Source organism: Pteropus alecto, unplaced genomic scaffold, assembly GCF_000325575.1.
Source record: "Pteropus alecto unplaced genomic scaffold, ASM32557v1 scaffold108, whole genome shotgun sequence".
NCBI lineage: Eukaryota > Metazoa > Chordata > Mammalia > Chiroptera > Pteropodidae > Pteropus > Pteropus alecto.
In genome coordinates, this window is record NW_006441946.1 from 541,235 (window position 1) to 559,852 (window position 18,618).

Below are 18,618 nucleotides of genomic sequence, written 5' to 3' on the forward strand. Positions count from 1 at the left end.
TCTATATTATCTTGATTTACTTAAAAACCGAAAGCCATTCTTACATCCAAGGACACTTTAAAAGCGAAACTCAGAAGAGTTCTTCGTGGTTAATTAGTGTCTTCTCACACGCTTTCTACTTTTCTTATAAGCAAAGGGAGAGTCGTCTGCTGTGTGTCAGACGAGATGATGGCTCACCGTCGCGTGGCCTGTGTGGTTCTCGGGCCTGTCCCATTGGACTGTGCTGCCTGCCAGGCTCTGTCCCTGTCCCAGGGCTGCCGCCTCGTGCAGTGCGGGCACGTGCTTGGGATGCAGTGCTGGACAGACCTCGCCTGTTATGGGGCTGTCTCCTGGATCCTCCTTCCTGATGACACACGGTTGGCGTGTCTGTTACCCAGAACAGACACACGTCTCCCAGTAATGACAGTGGTCAGTGGAGGGTTGGGGTATGCCTTTTGACTTTCATGTCCTGCTAGCTCTTTTTTAAAGAATTTGGCATTTTATCTGGTGATTTGGGTTTGTGGAAGAGTGATTTGTGGCACTTGAGCAGGCCCTTCCTCCCTGCTGGTGCTCAGGCCTTCGTGAGGACTTTGTTCCTGCTTTGTGACACCCTGCTGGGCGAGGTCCACCATTTGCACTTATGTGTGTTCCTTTAATGTTCTATTCAGTGCTTTATGAATTTTAAGACATCTTTTTCTGTTTTACCTTTTCTAACTTAAAAACATTTGCTCATAAAATTGTTCACAAACTTTTTTCTGTCGCAACTTTAGATTGTCTCCAGCTTCAAGACCACCACGTCGAGGGCTGTGTGTCAGCTTGTGAAGGAGTACATTGGCCACAGGGATGGCATCTGGGATGTCAGTGTGGCGAGGACACAGCCCGTGGTGCTGGGGACCGCGTCTGCTGGTGAGCCCAAAGCTAGCCCCGCCGTGTGAGACAGCTGGTGCAGATGACCGGCCTCCACCCTAGGATGACCGTAGCCGAGCGACCCTAGGAGCAGACATGTGGCCGAGCAGTCACTGAGCCTTCACTTAGGGCTTCGTTCTGACACCTCTGCTGGCCTTCCGCTGCCCGTGCTTGGGGCCACATCCGCCTCTGTGGTTGCTGCCGACCGTGTTAAGGAGTCGCTGTTCATTGCAGCGACTGGTTTGGTGTGGCCGAGGGACGTGCCGTGTGATCTCTGAGGGGGCCGCTGTCCTAGGATTTAGGGGAGTGGGGCCGCTGCCACCTTGTGTTTGCGGGCGTTGGAGAGATCCCGCCTCCTCACTCTAAAGAAAAGGTGCTTTTTGAAAGCCGCCTGATGTGCATAACTTAATACTCTGTCAGATCAAAATTGCTGACATTTAAAAGGCTTCTTACTCGTTGAAGATGATTTTCCCAGCTGTGACAAGGTACTCACTAGATTCTGCCTTTTTGAATGGAGAAAGAAAATGTAAAACCAGTTAGAACGATAAAGGTTTTTTCTCTGGTTAAAATTCTCTTCCTGCATGAGCTCCCCAGATTGTTTTTGTGGGAGTGCGAACTAATAAAGGAGAGCGAAAGGTCCTTTCCTGATGTCTCTGAAATCTCATTTGGGTGGCTGTATTTGTTTTTCAGCGCTTTCTGTAAAGCTTACCTTTTACGTTTTTGTTACGCCCATACTAGAGAGGGTCCAAAGGAATATTTATGATCTCAAATAACATATAACTGGATTCGAATGCTGTTTGCATTTGAATGTTGCATGATGTTCTGAAAAGTTTGAACATTTCACTAAAGAGATGACCCCAGGATGTAAACGACCTCTATATTTTAGTCTCCAGCATGGCGCAGTCAGTGTAGCAGTGAGCCAGGAACTCGGGGCCCTGGTTTTCCACTTGCCCCTAAACGACCTCAGGCAAGTCACCAACTTCTCCCATCTCCTTGGAAACGTTTTCTTTGATCAATTGAATTACAGAGTAGTATAATCAGTTGCAAGAGATAGTAGCAGTAACGTTACTTATTATTTTTATTGTTTTTAGAATGTTTGTCTTTTTCTTTTATGAAAAAAAACCAATGTGTCCTTGTCTGTTCCACTTTGCAGATCACACAGCTTTACTCTGGAGCATCGAGACAGGGAGGTGCCTCGTCAAGTACACGGGCCACGTGGGGTCAGGTGAGCACCCTGATGTCACCGGGTCGCCAGTCGGGAGGTGCGCTGAGCCATTTCAGGACAGCGGGGCATTGTCACGGACGGGTGGACGGATGGACCGACAGCCGCCATGCTGTCAGGTGTGGGCTCCTGGAGGGACAGCCCAGCACCCTGAGCGACGCCGGGCCAAAGCCGTCTGCGTTTTGTGTTGTGTCGCACAAGAGGCACGTGGAGCTAGTTGGGAACTGAAGTGCGTGCGTTATCCATCAACAGCCACGCACGCACTCTGGGCCGCCCCCTCACGGACCCCGTTGTCCCGGTGCTGTGGCCTGGTTTCGGTCACTCTTCTCCAGTGCCCCCTGCGGCCCCTTCCACTGGAAGGCAGCACCTCCAGTCGCCCTGTCAGGCAGCCCCCGGCCCCTCCCTTCGCAATTCCCCCTGCCCCGAACCCTTGTGGACAAACTTGGAGGTGGTGTCTGCCTTCTGCTTCTGGAGCTAGTAGTGCCCACCTGCCGACCTGTCAGGGAAGCGAGCCTGTCTTCTGCCAAGGTCAGGGGGACGACGTGCCCTGAGCGTCTGCGTAGCTGCCCATGGGCCCAGGACGCTCGTGCGTGCTCGCTCTGTGAGGTGTGTGTCTCCAAGGGGGGCCCCGGGATTCAGTGTGAGCGGACCCCCACACCTCTAAGTGTGTGTTCCACCCCTGTTCCCAGCTGCCCCGCCCCCTCCAGCACAGGTACTCTGGAGCCTGGGGGCTGTGGGGAGTGTGGTGGCAGTTACGCTTCGTCCCTGTTTCCCCAGCTCTTCCCCAGTGGCCTGGGGTCCAGTGGGAGCGCTCACACAGACTCCTCTAGCATTTTCAGCTCCCTCGGAAGTGGAATTCGAGTGGCACAGCTACGTCTCACTGGTCACAGTCTGGTGAACGTTCCTTCCGTGCTGCATACAGCCCCGTGTCCCCATTGAGGTGTGGGTGTGACAGGACAGATGGGGTTTCTGAGAGCTGGGAGGAGGGCGTGGGCATGGGGCCACCTGGGCGGGCAGTACAGTGTCCCTTACTCTGAAGATTATTATCAACTCAGATGACTTAGCTATGTATGAAAAGACACAGATTACTATATTTTTTTCATGGGTCCTGTACTTGAGCACTTTGGTACCTGAAATCTGGTACGTCTGTTGCGTCTGTTCTCTTGAACTCACTCGTTTATTCATAGTTTAACTGAATGGGAAAATCTAACATTGAATAGTCACTTCTCAGTTTTTCCATTTAGCTTTGTAACACGTAGCTAAAATAAATATCGATGATGTTTTATTTTAATCCCGTTTCTGTAATATTTTTATTTTGCAGTAAATTCTATAAAATTCCATCCGTCGGAGCAGTTGGCTCTCACTGGTACGTTGCTTTCTCTTCTTTCCTGAGCAGTGTTGGTGGCCTCAGAGCAGCCGTGCCGGTCTCTTCGGTCAGTAGCCTCTGGACTCTCCCCGCCTGGGCTAAAGTCGGACCGTTATTAGCAGACGTTTTGCGAATTACGTAGGAGATGAGCGAGGGGAAGTACACTGAGTAGCCCTTTCTTGACGGAGTGTGAGTGACGTGAGCTGCCTTTCCGGGAGCCCAGGGCCGATGCCTGCTGTCGCTGCCGCGTGCCTGCCGCTTGCGCGTGACGGTTCGCGGCCGGCTGTGACTCAGTTCCCTGAGGCCCTGTCATCCCTGCCGCGTCCCTGACCCTGTGTGCGCCCGAAATCCAGGAAAGAGAAAATGGTCGTCCCGAGTCACGGCCTTGCAGAGCCTGTGTCCCTGTCCCTTTCTCGGTGGCTCTGAGCTGCGGCAGCTTGGGTTTCGTGTTTTATACAGTTATCGTACTGAGGCGTTTTCCTGTAAAATGTCCAACAGCTGTAGACCCCTTTGGTGTTTTTAGGGACAGTGACAGTAACCTTGAAGGACAGTGTTTGGAGGGGCCAGAGGTCAGCAGGCTTTGTCTGGGAAGGACCAGAAATAAGCGTTTCCGTCTTCGGGGCCGCGCGGTATGTACCGCAACTACTCGGCTCTGTGTCAGTGCGAAAGCAGGACGCTCACAGGGAGGGGCCGTGGCTGCAGTAGTAAACGTTATTTCCAGGACGGGCAGCTGCCGGCATTGGCCCGCGGGCACAGCTTGCTGACCCTGGGTAAGGGCCAGAGTAGTCGTCGTTGCTGCCTTGACCTGTGAGTGGAGCGAGGTGGGGAGGGCAGAGCCGGCTGCCACCTGAGGAAGCGAGGGGGCGAAATGGGTGAGGGATTTCAGGCTTGTCAGATCGGCCCTTTGTTGTGTGATGGAGAAGAGGGAGGAAGGAGGGAGCCGAGCAACAGCCAGAGGTCGGGAAGGAGGGGCTGGACTGGAGGGACAGCTCAGAGAGGAGCCGGCAGGGGCCGGCATGGGGGACGCGGCCGCGCTGGAGCGAAGGTGCGAGGGGGGCCCGGGCACGGCCCTGGCTGGGGAGAGCGTGGCAGGGCAGGCGGTCCAGTCACGGACGCCGAGAGAGGCTCCCCGGTCTGCACACGGCTGCTGCGGCCTCGGGGCGGTGGGTCCGGCTTCGCTGGCAGCCTTGGCTGGTGAAAGGTTCAGGGCTCTCTGTGCCTGGCAGTCACGAGGGCCGCCATGTCGAGTCGGGGGTTCGTGCTCTTGTGCACCTTTCACTTTCCCGAAGCACCTGTGATAGCTGCGGGGTGCGGGGTGTACTCGGGTTCAGTTTACTGAGATTTGGCAGGTGGAGAACGAAGCTTACTACTTGTAAGTTTTCTCTGACTCTTTGCAGCTTTCTACCCTCAAATGAAGGGGGAACATTTTTATACGTAATTATCCTGATTGAGCACGTTTACTCTGTTCTCAGTAGCAACATTGTACGGTCGCAGAAATAGCTGCCTGAGTGAACGACATTCACCTCGCTAGCGATCACTAAGTTACATGTCTGATGATGCGCAGAGCCTCGCAAAAAGCACATTTTACGCACGGTGTGCACTTTGGGTAATTTTCCCCCAATTTCTTTCTTCAGCTTCTGGAGATCAGACTGCTCACGTTTGGAGATACGCGGTTCAACTGCCGACGCCCCAGCCGGTGGCCGACACCAGTGTAAGCGGCGCACGCCCTCCCCTGCACCGTGCCTGGGCTGTGGGTGGGTCTGGGTGTTGGCGAATCTTAGGGTAACCTTATACTGTCTCGTGCATTGGATGTTTGTGTACCCCCAAATTCATAGGTTGAGCCGTCATTCCCCATGTGGCTGTATTTGGAGATGGGGTCTCTAGAAAGAAGTTGAAGCTAAAGAAGGTCATAGGGTAGGCCCCGTCCTGTAGGCTTAGCGTCCTCACAAGAGGGGACAGCAGAGGGATGTGTGTTCCCCCCGCACTCCCCTGCGGGGCCGTGTGAGCACACAGTGAGAAGGTGGCTGTCCGCTCGCCAGCAAGAGACTGCTTCCCAGAAACCACATCCGTCACCCCGACCTCGGTGCCCAGTCCTGGTGCTCTGTGCTGGCGGCCCGAGCAGACCAAGGCGGCGTCTTTACGCGTGGCCGAGCTTGCTTTCACCGCCCTCCTCACAGTCTTAAACACCTGCTGTTAATTCTTCCAAATTCAGGGTTAGATTTCATTTCTTAACATTTCACGTGTTAGCTTTCAGACAGCTGGCCCACTGCCACACAGGAGACCGTGCAGGCCAGTGGCACGTGTGGCACCGCTTCTGTGCAGTTTCACTGTAGGTGACAGAGGAGTTTGGTGATGAGAGGAAGAATGAATTGATGGATGTCAACCCCAAGTCCTTCAGCGACCGTCTCATCCTGCTGGGTACAGTTGTGCCACTTCAGCCCGGCCCTGTGTGTGTGATCACGCAGATCGTCAGTGTCTTCTGGGGTGAAGAGATTTTCTAGTTTCCCTTGTGGGGCAGCTTTCCGCAGGCTTGTTCTCACACGTGGTTCCACTCTTCCTGTGCAGCTGCAGCAAGGACGTGGCATGCCAGGCAGAGAGCTCAGCCTGCCGCCAGGCACGCACAAGTGGTTTCGAGTCACGTTTGGCTGGAATAGTCGGTGGGAATAGTAACCCTCAAGTTTTGATGTTGGCGCCTCTGTATAGTTCTTTCCTTTTTCTTTTTTGACATTTTAGGCGTTGTTCTGTTTGCAGATAGGTTAAGTAATGGATTCCAGAAGAATGAGATTTCTTCTTTAGTTAGGAGGTCTCAACAGCTCATTTTCAGTTGAGTGATTATGTCCTTTATTTTAACAGTTTTTCCTTGTGGAATTACCAAACTATTCCTCATGTGCCATGGTTTAGCTGCTCACTCAGGAAGCGAATGCTGGGCACTGATGGAGGACAGGCAGAGGTGAGGGTGGCGGTCAGCGCTCAGAAAGGTCAGAAGTGAGTTAACATTGTGTGTTTTTCCCGCAAATAAGAAAATACCAATTTTGTCAGAGGAGAAAACTACGTACAGCACTTCCTTTTAAAACCCCTGGCGGTTTGCGTAGAATGTCAAGAAGACTTTCTTTTCCCTTTTGTGATTTTGCTGCATTGGACTCTGGGATTTTTGGGCTTGTATCTGCGGCCTCTGGGTTTGGGGGCCGCCGGGGCGCTGAGCCCGGATCCCCGTTTGTGGCTCATGCTCCGCCCGGGGGCTTCTGTGTGGCCCTGCCTCCGGGGACGGCTCCGTCACGCCCCTCTGCAGTTTCTGCCCCTTGCACTCGAGGCTCTGTGTTGGGGCCGCTGTGTCCTGAGCGCCTGCTGGGCCACTTGGCAGCTGTCCCGGGCTCCGAGGTAGACTCCCATCGTTCAGGCCCCACTCTTCTTGCAGACAGATGTCTTCTCCTCCTCGTTTGGACCCGCGAGTGTTACTCGGCACCTGCCTTGCTGATGCGGAAATGCTCGGATGGTGGAGTGTCAGCAGTGGTGGGTTTCCTGGTAGACCACTGTGTCACCTAGTTGTGTGATACTGAGTGACTAACTTTGTGGGGTTAATCTTCTCCATTTGCAAGTGAAAATTGGAGTGGGCGAGTTATGTGCGGCTCCCAGTGGCCTTCCTCCATGAGCGTGCTGTGACCCAGGGGTTCGCGGCCTGCGGGCGGCGGGCGCTCAGGGCCTTGGTACCAATTGGCAGTTCTCCGATGTTCTGTTCAAACGTCTCTGGCAGTGAGAAATGACTGAAGTTAGCCGTATTGTCTGTAAGTCTGTGGCAAAATCACAAACGGTTCTCACCTCTCGATCTTAGTCATTCTTTAACATGACTTAACTATATTTGCATTTTAAGTGTGTTTTCATTTCTCATGTGGTCTGGCGGAAGGAAATCCGCAAATGCCGACTCTGTCCGACCTTTCCTGTGGCTCCTGAGCTTTCTCGTGGGGCCTCCAGCCTGCTCCTCTGTGTTCTCGCCCTTCCTGTGCCATTCCTTGGGGTCTGCACTGCCTGTGCCCACGACTCACCGCAGACCTCCCAGCCGCCCTGTGGAAGTTGCTCCTTGACCCATGCGTCACTCCTTATGTCACGATAGTCTGTGAGGAGCCCGTCAGGCTTACGCTGCAGGCCAGGCTGTGACAGCAGAGCTGGCGGGAAGTGTGGGCTCTGACATGTACCCTTTTCCCCCCCCCCCCCCCGTGTCTACCTCTACCTAACCCGTGAAGCCTGCCTTGTTCCGATTCCCGAGTAATTCCCGGTTACCTTTCTCTCCCCCTGAGGTCTCTACCGAGTGTCACCATCTCGTGCCTCTTCTGCATCTGCCCAGGGGACAGTCAAGGTGCAGGAGACTCCTCAGTGCATCTGTGGGGCCGTGAAGGGGTCAGGGGCCAGTGTCACCTCAAGGAGACCCCATGCTCTGGGGTCCCCATCAGGAATGTCCAGTGACTGTATGTTTCTCCTGTTGGGTCCGATCACCTGGTTCCCCAGGCAGGAATCCCCTTGAGCAGGGTGACTCCACAGGACACGCTTGTCCTGTCCTCACGCCAAGGGGGAAGGGTCTCTCAACCCTCGCCGTCACCGTCCAGGGCACTGACTAGTCCCCCGACTAGTCGCCCTGTCGGGTCTAAGTGCTTAACGTCCAGTCTCTGCTCTGTGACATCAGGAGTGGTCTTCGTATCATCTCGGCTGTCACCTCAGTGAGCCCTTCTGACCCTCAGCCTTGGCTTGCACCCTCTCCCCGCTCCAGCCCCTCGATGTGTTTGCTGTCCTGACTCGCCACCTTCTCCCTCCCTGCTCGGCCTCCTTCCTAGACCTGTCCCCTCACACCCCCCACGCATCCTGCAGGTGCCACTCAGTGTCACAGACCGCCCACCTGAGTGCGCCTCGCTGGCGCAGCACGTAGCGCTGCCGGAGGCGGAGAGCTGCGCACTCCTGTGGACTTCCCCCCGGGCCGAGCCCTCCTCTCCTGCACACGTCCACCTCTGGCTACGTGGGCTTGTCCCCTGTTCCCCTGCACTGAGTGCCCTATGGCTGGCCTCACCGGGCCACGCTGGGCTGGGACACTGCCCTGCACTTCCCCAGGCGGCGACCGCCATGCCTAGCGACTTCCTCACTCTCCTTTTGCTTACTTCCTTTGTGGCCCCTGGCCGCCGCAGATGTGCAGTGCAGCCACCCTCACCCACGGAGCCATCTGTCCTGCAGCCCTCGTGGAGCCACGCCACACTGGTGTCCCACATAGACCGCAGACTTGTCACCTCACTGCTTCCCCTGTCGGGCCCCTCCCGTCAGCATCCCCCCACCCAGCAGACACTCGCGGTCGCTCCTCAGTCTTCTTCCCACCACACCCCACGTCTCGTGTGTTTCTCTTGTTCTCTTTTTGCTCTCGAGTCTCGTTGGTTGGGTCACCTCCTCTGCCCAGAGACGCCCCGGTCTCTGACACTTGAGCCCCTCCTGTGTGCGTGCCACCTCCCGGCCCTCCACCTGCACGCGGCTCTCTCCCGCGTCTGGTCACTTTCCTCCCTCCGCAGCCTCCCACTGATCCAGACCCTGCGCCTCCAGGGCCGCCCCTTGCTGCTGTCCCCAGGGTTCGCTTGCTGTCCCTGGCCCGTTAACTCTAGGCTTTGTAGACACCGAAGACTCAGTCTTACAGACACCACAGAACTAATGTGTCCAAAACTGGGCTCTGGCTGTGCCCACAGTCTGCTCTCGCTTGGTCCCTTGTCTCTGGAAACGCCTTCATCCTCCACCCGGTAAGTCACCTGCGGTTTCTCTCAGACCCCTCTGGACATCGGCAGGTCTGGAAGCTGCCTCAAGAGGTCCTCGCGCAGCCTCCTGTCTCCTGCACCGCCGCCCTGCCCAGGCCCCTTCTACCTGTTCCTGGGGTCACCTCCGGCAGGCTCCTGCATCAGTGCCCTCAGGTGGCCGGGACAGCTCCGCAGACGGGGCTTATGTGTCACCTGGGCCTCGTCTCACATGCTGTAGGCTGGTGGAGTCCCAGGTGCAGTCTTTGTGGGTCGTACTCGCTTGCTTCGCATCCTGAGATGAGCAGTAGTTTAGCGGACCCTTCGCCTGACGCTTCTGAGTAAAAGAGCAGCCCCATTACTAGTCAGCACTCGTTTTACTTTTCTTCTTAGCACTTACTACTGCCTGAACCTGTGTGTGCACGTGACACCTGTCCCCGTGCTTTGAGTGTCTGTATGCGACCCATGTTTCTATGCCATGTGTGTGTGCGTGTGGCATGCATTTCTACACTGGTGTGTACACACAACATATATGCTCATACTAGTGTACGTGCATTCCCGTGGTACATATTCCCGTACTAGTGTGCGTGTGTGTGCGTGTGTGTGCGCGCGTGGTTGGTTTTTCTCGCCGGCGTGGAAGCTCCCTGAGGCCCCGGCTTCAGTGCCCTCGTCACCTGGCTGTGTGTTGCTCATATGCACTTGTCACTGTGCCTCTCCCCCTCTGTGCCCAGCCTTCGGTCTGGCGCTGTGCAAGCACCTGATGGATATTTGTTGAACGAACAGATAAACGTTTTTTTAAAGAGCTGAAGCCTGACGTGACTATTATGTTTTTATTTTATCTGTGGATTTTGACAAAGACTTTGGTAACATTATAGGAAAACAAAATGAACTTTTATCTCTTGTTACAGCAATAGAATTCTAAATATATCCTAAGCATGCTCCTGACAGTTGAAATGTTCCTTTTTTATTGTGATAAATTACTGACTTTCAGTTGTATTTGTCTAGTTTTATTACATTTCTACTAATATGTGGTAAAAACCTAAAATGTTGAAAATCATTTTATTTTCCATTTTATTAGTTAGTGGAAGTGGACTGTAGCTTGTTTGATAACACAGTGTTATATGTGGGCCGTGGTTTTGGCCACGTGGATAGTCATAAAGGTGATAAACACTCACTGAGCACCAGGTACGTCCCAGGAACTGTGCTGGTATTGGTCATAATGATGACCAAGTCCAGGAAGGACACATGACAACAGTCCAGTTGTATAGCCGCGTCAGCAAAGGCCCACGAAGCTCAGGGGTTCTTCTCTGCTCTCGCTTCCCGCCTTCCACAGCAGATAGGTGGCGAGGACGAGGTCGAGTGCTCTGATAAAGATGAGCCCGACGTGGACGGAGACGTGTCCAGTGACTGTCCTACCATCCGGGCGCCGCTGACTTCTCTTAAGAGTCACCAGGGAGTGGTGATGGCCGCCGACTGGCTGGTTGGGGGGAAGCAGGCGGTGACGGCGTCCTGGGACCGGACGGCGAACCTGTACGACGTGGAGACGGCGGAGCTCGTGCACTCCCTGACAGGTACTGCGGCGCTGGCCCCGCTGCGAGCTTGCCTTCCTGTCCTGCCGGCGAGCTCCCGCCCGGCCCGCGCGGCCTCAGTTCCGGGGGCGCTCGGCTGCGGTTTTCTGAGCCCCTTTCTGGTAGAACCGTCGGGGGCGGATTTCCCCTTTAGCGGGCGCAGTTGTAGCGTGTAGTACCCAGATATTTGAGATATGGCTGGTGCGTTCATTTTCTGTTTCTTTGTAACACATTTCCATGAAAGTACTGTCTTAAAATTATACGAATTTGTCACCTCACGGTTTCCCTGGGTCGGGGGTTCCTGGCACATGCTGGCTGCCCTCTGCTCAGAGTCTCACGATGAGACGAAGGTGTTGCCTGGGGTGTGACCTCATCGGATGCTTGGGTCCTTTTTTTTACTGTTGCTGAAAGGACTCATTTCCTCATGGTGAATGGCCAAGGTCCTGTTTTTTTGGCACTGTCAGTGGGAGACCGCTCTGAGCACCCAGCATGCCCTGGGGTCCCTTGCAGCCCCATCTGGAGGCGTATAGCCCCTGGCAGTTTTACTTCTGCCCGGCTCGCAGGAGAGCATCTCAGCGTGGACCCTCACCAGGGCCCAGGCCCCTCGGGGCAGCCCTCTAGCTCGCCTTACTGCAGCTGCACACCTGCTTCGCCTTCCAGTGTCCTGAGATCACCTGGCTGCTAGCTCCTCACATTTGCAGGTTCTACCCACACCCAAGGGATGGTGTCGTTTGGGCCGTGCCCACCAGGGATGAGGGCTCTGGGCCGTCTTAGGGTTCTGCCCAGCACAGGCTCTTTTAAAATTTGTCGGTATATGTGTTTTCTCATGAGAGTTAAGGGTTATTTTTTTCACTGAGGCTCCACGTATTACATTATTGTAAGTTATTCTGGAAGTGAAGAATTAAGAATTAATTCGTTTGCACGCTCAGCCTCTTAAAGAGATCTGTCAGACTTTTAACTGATCAGCTGCACGCACACTCCTGCTCCGTTAGTGCACAGGCAAAAGGACGTCCAGGTGCTGAGGGAAGGTGCTGTGACCCCACGTGCTGTTAGTGAGTGATGCTTCGCGTCAGCTCTTACAGCGAGTGTTAGCAGTGGAGACTGTGGAGGCTTTTTTGATTCCTATGTTTTTACAGAAGTGTCACTGTATCTGGGTGTCTGAGGTGGGTGATGCTGACTCTCGTCGTCTTTGGTTGTAGGGCACGACCAGGAGCTCACGCACTGCTGCACACACCCCACCCAGCGGCTCGTGGTGACCTCCTCCAGGGACACGACCTTCCGCCTGTGGGATTTCAGGGACCCGTCCATCCACTCTGTCAATGTGTTCCAGGGCCACACGGAGTGAGTTGCACGTGTTCAAACATCTCTTTAACTGTTGGTGAAAAAGGTTTTGTGGAAAGATAAGAAAACGTTATTCTTACCTTAATTTTCAGCATTAATTTCCAATTTCACTGTCTTTCAAAATGGCTACTCTTTTCTAAACCTTTAGCTGCGTTTTGGACACATCAAAGAATTTAGGAGACTAAGAGAAGTCGCTAGTACTCTCTCAAGCAGCTGGTAGGAACAGAGTGGGCAGTGGAGAGGGGTCAGGGAGGACCCGGGCCCTCCAGGGCTGGTGGCCTGGGGGTCACGCCGACTGGGCTCTTCACAGCCTCTCCCAGGTTCTCACACTCAGCTCGTTTTCCCCTAGTTTCGCTATGACATGTGCTACAGGGTCTTTGGGAGCAGACGGCCGCACAGCGCCCCACCCTCCCTCTGCCTGGCTGGCTGTCGGCAGCTCGCATAGCTGTGTCTTAACAGAACAAACTTTCCACGAACTTGCTCTGTTTACCTTTTTTCAGGCTTTGGGCATCGGTAGGGACTGGCCAGGGCTGGCGTGTGGGGCCGGAGGTGTGACTGCCCGCTTCCCCAGCATGGCTGCACTGGGACCCGCAGGTGGGGCCTTGCCTCCTCCGCCCTGGGAGGCCCCATGTTGTGGGGTCCGCAGCTGGGCTGCAGGTGGCTTCGTTCCTGCGTGCTGTCAGCAGCGGGCCTCTAGAAACGGCTGCAGTTGGGAAAGGCAGGAAGGGAGACGTTTTAGTGTTTCTGCCGAGGTATCTTCCTAGTTCATCACTGTTGATTTTTCATCTTTGGCACGGGTTCTCTAGGTTCACGCCCCTGTGACACGTAAGACCTACGGAATGCGTTACCTTTGCACGTGGGCACGAGCGTGTCCCCACACAAAGGCGTGCCCTCGTCACAGCAGACATGAGAGCCTGAGCCCCGCGGGAGAGCAGTGGCTGGTCTCGGGTGGGTGTGCAGCGTAGTCGCTCACCTCTGCCCTGAGCGTGGCTTCTGCCCCTTCGCAGCGGTGATCTCTGACCCACAGGACGACTGCAGCCCGGCCACTGCGCGCCGTCTGTCCCCTGGGCCGGGCTGAGCCGTGCTGTCGGCATTCGCAGCATCGTGCAGTGTTTGTCCCCGGGAAAGCATGTCGGGTATCCTCGTGGGGCGTCATCCTACTGGGCTGGGGTCTCCCACTTTCTGGGTCGTCGATTTCCTGCACCCCGAATGTTACACACAGGACTCGGACGGGCAGTGCCTCGGGCTTTGCTGTGCTCCACTTGTGCGATGTGGAGCGTTTTTAGTGGGTCATTGCTTTAACAGGGGCACCGTTTCTTAAAAGCATGTGACCATGTACTCACGTGAAGTTGATGTGGGGCGCTCTTTGGGAAACACTCTCAGGGCATGCTTTCATCTCCAGGAACTCGGCGCACATTCTTTAGTGTCGTGTGGTAGAGTCTCATGCATTTCTGGATGTGAGTAACTCACTTAACTGTGCAGTTAATTCGAACTTCTGTGCGTCCCGCAGTTGGAAGGCAGGGTGTAGCTGGGCGGGTGTCGACATAAGTGGTCTCCAGCCACTTCCTGTTTACAGCCAGTTTCTCCGGGAGCTGGAGGGAGATTGTGTTTTTCTTTTCTTTTTCACTGTTCTCCCTGTACTTCTACGTGGATTCTCTGTCGTTTCTAAAAAGTAGAGTGTGAGATGTACTGCTCGTCTCTGCTGGACAGAGGCAGGGCTCCTCGATGCAGCCTTTGCTTTAGGCTTTTGTCGTCAGCTTTCAGGGAACACAAACGCCTTTCTTTTTTTTGATGCGTTATGTGTGTTTTCAATCTATATTGTGAAATCTGTTCATAATAACAGGCGATTTACCGTAATAGGGTTTATTTAGTGTAGCTGTGGCTGTTATTATTTGCCTGGCTATTAGTGACTGCAGCTACTCCTACAGTGTACCAAGTTATATGAAAGAAATTTTAGATACTTCTTATAACAAAATGTTTTCCTGAGAGCAAGAGTGAGACGTTGTATTGTCTGTTCTTCTTAGAAATAATGGAAATGTTTATTTAAAATTTGGAGTGTCACAGGGATTTAAACTGTCGGTAGTTTATTTCCTACACATTTCTGTCCTTATCGTCAAGAGCTAGGACTGGAACCCAGTGGTTTTCATCTGAAATGAGCCAAACCCTTCCGTAGTCACGTGCGTCCAGCTGGTGGTGGTGTTTATTAGCGGGCCCACCGTTGGAAGGAGTCCTGTGTCATGTGGGTGCGCCCTCTGTGGGCTGGCACTTGGCTCACGGTCATTCTAGCTGGACCCGCCCTGGGTGCGTGAGGCATGGGTATTTCTGCAGGAGCTTTTTATTGTCCTAAGACTTCTTTTTAGGTTAAATCCATGAATTTTGAAAGGAACGTCAGATGTACTCATGTAGGTGGTTTTGTAACAGAAGGACCCAGAATCCTGCCTCCCCTGTGGAGTTCAGAAGACTCTCTCCGCCTTTTTCTGTTTTGTTTTGTTTCAATTACTATAAAAAGGGACTGACAGTTGAGGCTGTCACTGGGTCATTAAGCTTCCCCCATAGGTGGCCAATGACTAGTCTCTACCCGGCTGACAGTATTTAGAAGTGTGAATAAACACATGGCATTGAAAAAATCTGAAATTAGCACAACATGGATAAAATACTGAGAATGCAGTTATTTTTCTCTTTTTTGGTCTAATTCTTTTCATGTGATTGCAACTTCACCTCCCAAATGTGAACTTTGGCACTTTTTCCTAAAGGAAACAAAACACCACATTTAACAGGACAAAACTTAAAAAAATCAGTCAAAAATTATAGTAATTGCTTTAAAGTTAGGACGTTTTCATATGCTTTTATTTATAAATACTCAGAGGAGATGTTTAACACTAAGTACTAAATTCATATACTTACAAAGGAGAAAATGATACTGAATTTTATATTGTGCTATTAACGGTTTTCGGTATGCTTTCAGGAGGAAAGCGTGCTCTGACGGCATGACATTCTACCCGGTGCTGGTTGGTCTGGACCGTCTTGAGTCCTGTTTGGTCAGTGAGCCCGCTGTGTGCAGGCCCGTGGGGATGGGCGGCTCTGTCGGCAAGCCATCTGGCAGGTTTCCTATTCCATGGTGGCTAGCGAAAGCATATGAAAGTGTTATAACTTTAAAATAGTCTTCACAGTTTTTAACTGACTTTTTAATTTGGGTCGCCCGTGCTTGGTGTGTGGTCCCGGTGCTCTCCGTGCTGGCTGGCTCAGTGATGGATGGTTGGGCCTGGCGGGCCGCGTGGCCCCACTGCTGCCTGTGCCTTGCAGCTGAGCCCTCCTCGTGTGCCAGGACGGCGGTTCAGTCTTCTGTCCAGTGAGAGGGACTGGAAATCGTCGTGCTTCAGAAGGTTGGGAGACTAGTTCCTGGCAGCAGCAGGTTGGTGTCTGAGGTTATCACAAAACCAAGGACTCATGGACGACGCCGACTCCCACGCACTGGCCAGTGTCAGGTTTCCTCGGCCGCGGTGGGGTCCCAGAGATGGGAGAAATGAGACCTGACTGCAGCAGCTGGGTTGAGGGGTGCTCTGCAGGTTTGTTCGGCGTGAGTTGGTGGATGTTTGGCTTGTCGTCCTGGAGACAAGGAGGTAGGCAGGGGTCAGTACCATGTGCATTTGCACCTCGCATGTGGGGGCATGGCGCCGGTTTGCTGTCCATGAGGTCACTCGCGGTGGCACTGCCTTTCTCTGAGACAGTGCTCGAGGTCATCCCTTGTCAGCTGCTGAGAGCCACCTCGTTTCCTCCCTCCATCTCTGGTTCCGGGAAGCCTGCAGTTTGGATGAGCCACAGGTGACATGGCCAGGCCCCCAGCGACACGTCTGACGTTTCACCTCAGCTTGGCTCTTACCAGGAAGAGGAGGTTTAGTGTTTGTCCACCTAGAAGGGCTGGTCAGAGGCCAGTAAGAGGGGGACTTTGAGAGAACGAGTGCATTCCAACCACCGTGCTCCTCGGCCCTCCCGGGAGCCGTCACATTACCTCAGCTCTCCACGGGGCTGACCCAGGTGAGGACCACTGGGCGTCAACACCAACGCTCGCTTCCCTATGGCGCTGCTGCAGACTCGGGAAGGCAGATGTGAGCCGGTGGGGACTGGTCCCACATGTGGGCCAGAGCCGCGGGGCGCCGCTGAGCAGTGTGCAGGCCGGGGCGGGGCCTGTGTGCAAGGCCACTGGTCACCAGGGTCCGGGTGTCCGGCTGGGCTTGCCTCATGCAGTCGCTGTCACCGTCTGCTCCCGCTCAGCCATGTGCTGGAGCTGCAGGGTGCTGACTCTGCTGCCACCCGGGGCCCGTGAGAGTCAGGCCTCAGACAGCCAAATAGTGATGTGTGAATTCCACCCGAGCTGCAAGGAGCCCGGGCAGCTGTCACTTGGGAGGCCCTCCTCACTGGACAGGAAACGCAGGCAGTGAAGGGCTGTGGTGCCAACGGACCTGAACTCCAAAGCGAAGTCTGACTTTCCGTGGCTTTCGCTGCTTCAGTGGGAAGGAAGCCCATGGGTGCTTCCCGGCGTCACGTGCTTCCGCCTCTGTCGCCTCCAGTGAGCAGGTCAGATACGTGATTCAGAAGCAGTTGTTTCTGAGCACATTACTGAAGGAGCAGTGGACGGTAGGCCGTGACTTACATTATACACATACCCGCGTATACCTAGCCCCACACACGTCACGCCCCATGTAGTCCGTGTCGCAGCTGGTGGGCACACGCACGTACATACCTGTCCACACGTGTCGTGGGACGTGTAGCTGTGTCACAGCTGCTGGACACGCTCGTGTACGGAAGCGCGTTTGCACACCCTCGCTGTCCGAGTGTCCAGGCACATGTAGCCCAGCGCTTCGTGGACTCGCTGCGGCTCGCCCTCCCGCCACTGCAGTGAGGAGACGCACCCCTGGGACCCCGAGGCCCTGGCGCGAGGGCTGCGGTGGGTCATCCTTCTCACCCCGTAAGGCAGCAGCGACCGTCCTCCAGCTATGCTGTTTTGGGCTGAGTCTACCAGTTCCTGATATGCTTCTGACTTTTTTTTTCTTAATTATTGTGACGAGTAGGGCTTGTCTTTGTCATCACTCTCAGAGTTGATGTCAAATTCTTTTCACTTTTGAAGATTTAAGAAAAAGTGAAACCTTTGCAGTTCTTTCCTCTCCAGCCATTTTTACACAGACTCACATCGTGGTGATGTCGAGAGTCTGTAACAGGCGAAGCGTCGGATTCAGAAGGTCGGGGGATGGAAAGGGAGGTAGTTCCCTGCGGGCGAGTGCGCCCGCCTCATCTGAATGGAGCGCATTCCGCCAGATGCCTGTAAAGTGATGGACGTCATTGCAGATCTCCGAACTCACCATCGACTGTTACTTCATTAAATGAGAATGAAACAAGGTCCTGCTTTCTCGGACGGGGTGTCCGAGTCTTGACTGGGCATCGAGGCAGGAAGTCGCCCATGAGTCTTGCTCATCCTGACTTCCCTATAGTCGTTAACTCGGGTTGTGTGCAGCTCTCGTCTTTGATCTGTGGGAAGGGTTTGTAATTAATAAAAGGCCGAGGAGGAGAACCCAGCCGTGTCACTGAGCATACTCTTGGGATCCACTTTTAAGGCCACTTTGGAGCCTTTCTCCCTGCCACTGACAAACCTAGTCACTGGGGGAGCCATTCCGAGGGAGCCATGAGCCTCCCAGGTGGGCCGGCAGAGTTCCCCTGCCCATGGCGTTAAAGCCAGACCTCCCTCTCCTCTGGGCATAAGCCGCACGGGGGGTGGTCGTCCCCCACCCCGTTGGGTTGTCGCACACGCAGCAGAGGCCAGCACGGGGTACTCAAGAGTCCTTGGTGGACGGCTGGTGGATGGCTGTGTAGTCCAGCCCATCTAGATGGAGTTAGACGGGCCGTTTGGAGTCGAGGCTCCGTGTCTCTCTGGCGCCCAAGGTTGCACAGGACAGGCTGTGGTGCGACCTTGAGCTCTGCCCAGCGCATGCACATACTCGGAGGCCCAGTCTCTAAATGCTGGGAAGTGGTGACGGAGGTGGTGACCTGACGGCTCCCTGCGCAGAGGCCACGGTCACGACGGTCATGTTGTGTGTGCAGGTCTCCTGCCCGGGCAGGCGTGGGAGGGCTCTGCCTCACTGGCGGGAGACGCCGCAGTCTCTCTGTCACTTCAGCCCGTCGGGCTGCACGGGTGTCGGAGTCTGCGTGCACACCGCAGCACACTCACACAGGCGGCTGGTGTGGTGAGGGCCACGCCGAGATGACACGCTTGCACAGCTGTCAGTGGACCTGGGGAGCCGTAGCCCGTGCGCCAGGCCGTGCCCGCCCTCCGCCCTGGCAGCCGGGCTCCCTACCTCGCCCCTTCCGGGCGGTCTTCTCCACTCCACCCTCTCTCTTAGCCTTGCATCTCGGCAGATTGTCATGCAGAACAGCTTGGCGACTCTGTGTGACGGCAGGACAGCTGTTAGCGCTAATGAGGACTGCTAGCGT

At 54.6% G+C, this 18,618-nt stretch overlaps 1 protein-coding gene across 5 annotated transcripts in view; it reads left to right on the top strand.

Moving 5' to 3' along the window:
- WDR37 (WD repeat domain 37) overlaps window positions 1-18,618 on the top strand; it is a 46,031-nt gene that overhangs the window by 19,823 nt on the left and 7,590 nt on the right. For 4 of the 5 annotated variants that reach the window (XM_025051680.1, XM_006918841.3, XM_006918842.3 and 1 more), the window contains 6 exons: window positions 750-885; window positions 2,039-2,110; window positions 3,429-3,473; window positions 5,108-5,184; window positions 10,560-10,797; window positions 11,994-12,135. In XM_025051680.1, coding sequence (XP_024907448.1) covers window positions 750-885; window positions 2,039-2,110; window positions 3,429-3,473; window positions 5,108-5,184; window positions 10,560-10,797; window positions 11,994-12,135 — 710 coding nt within the window. The remainder of the gene's footprint in view (window positions 1-749; window positions 886-2,038; window positions 2,111-3,428; window positions 3,474-5,107; window positions 5,185-10,559; window positions 10,798-11,993; window positions 12,136-18,618) is intronic. The other variant, XM_015594804.2, reaches the window with a different exon arrangement.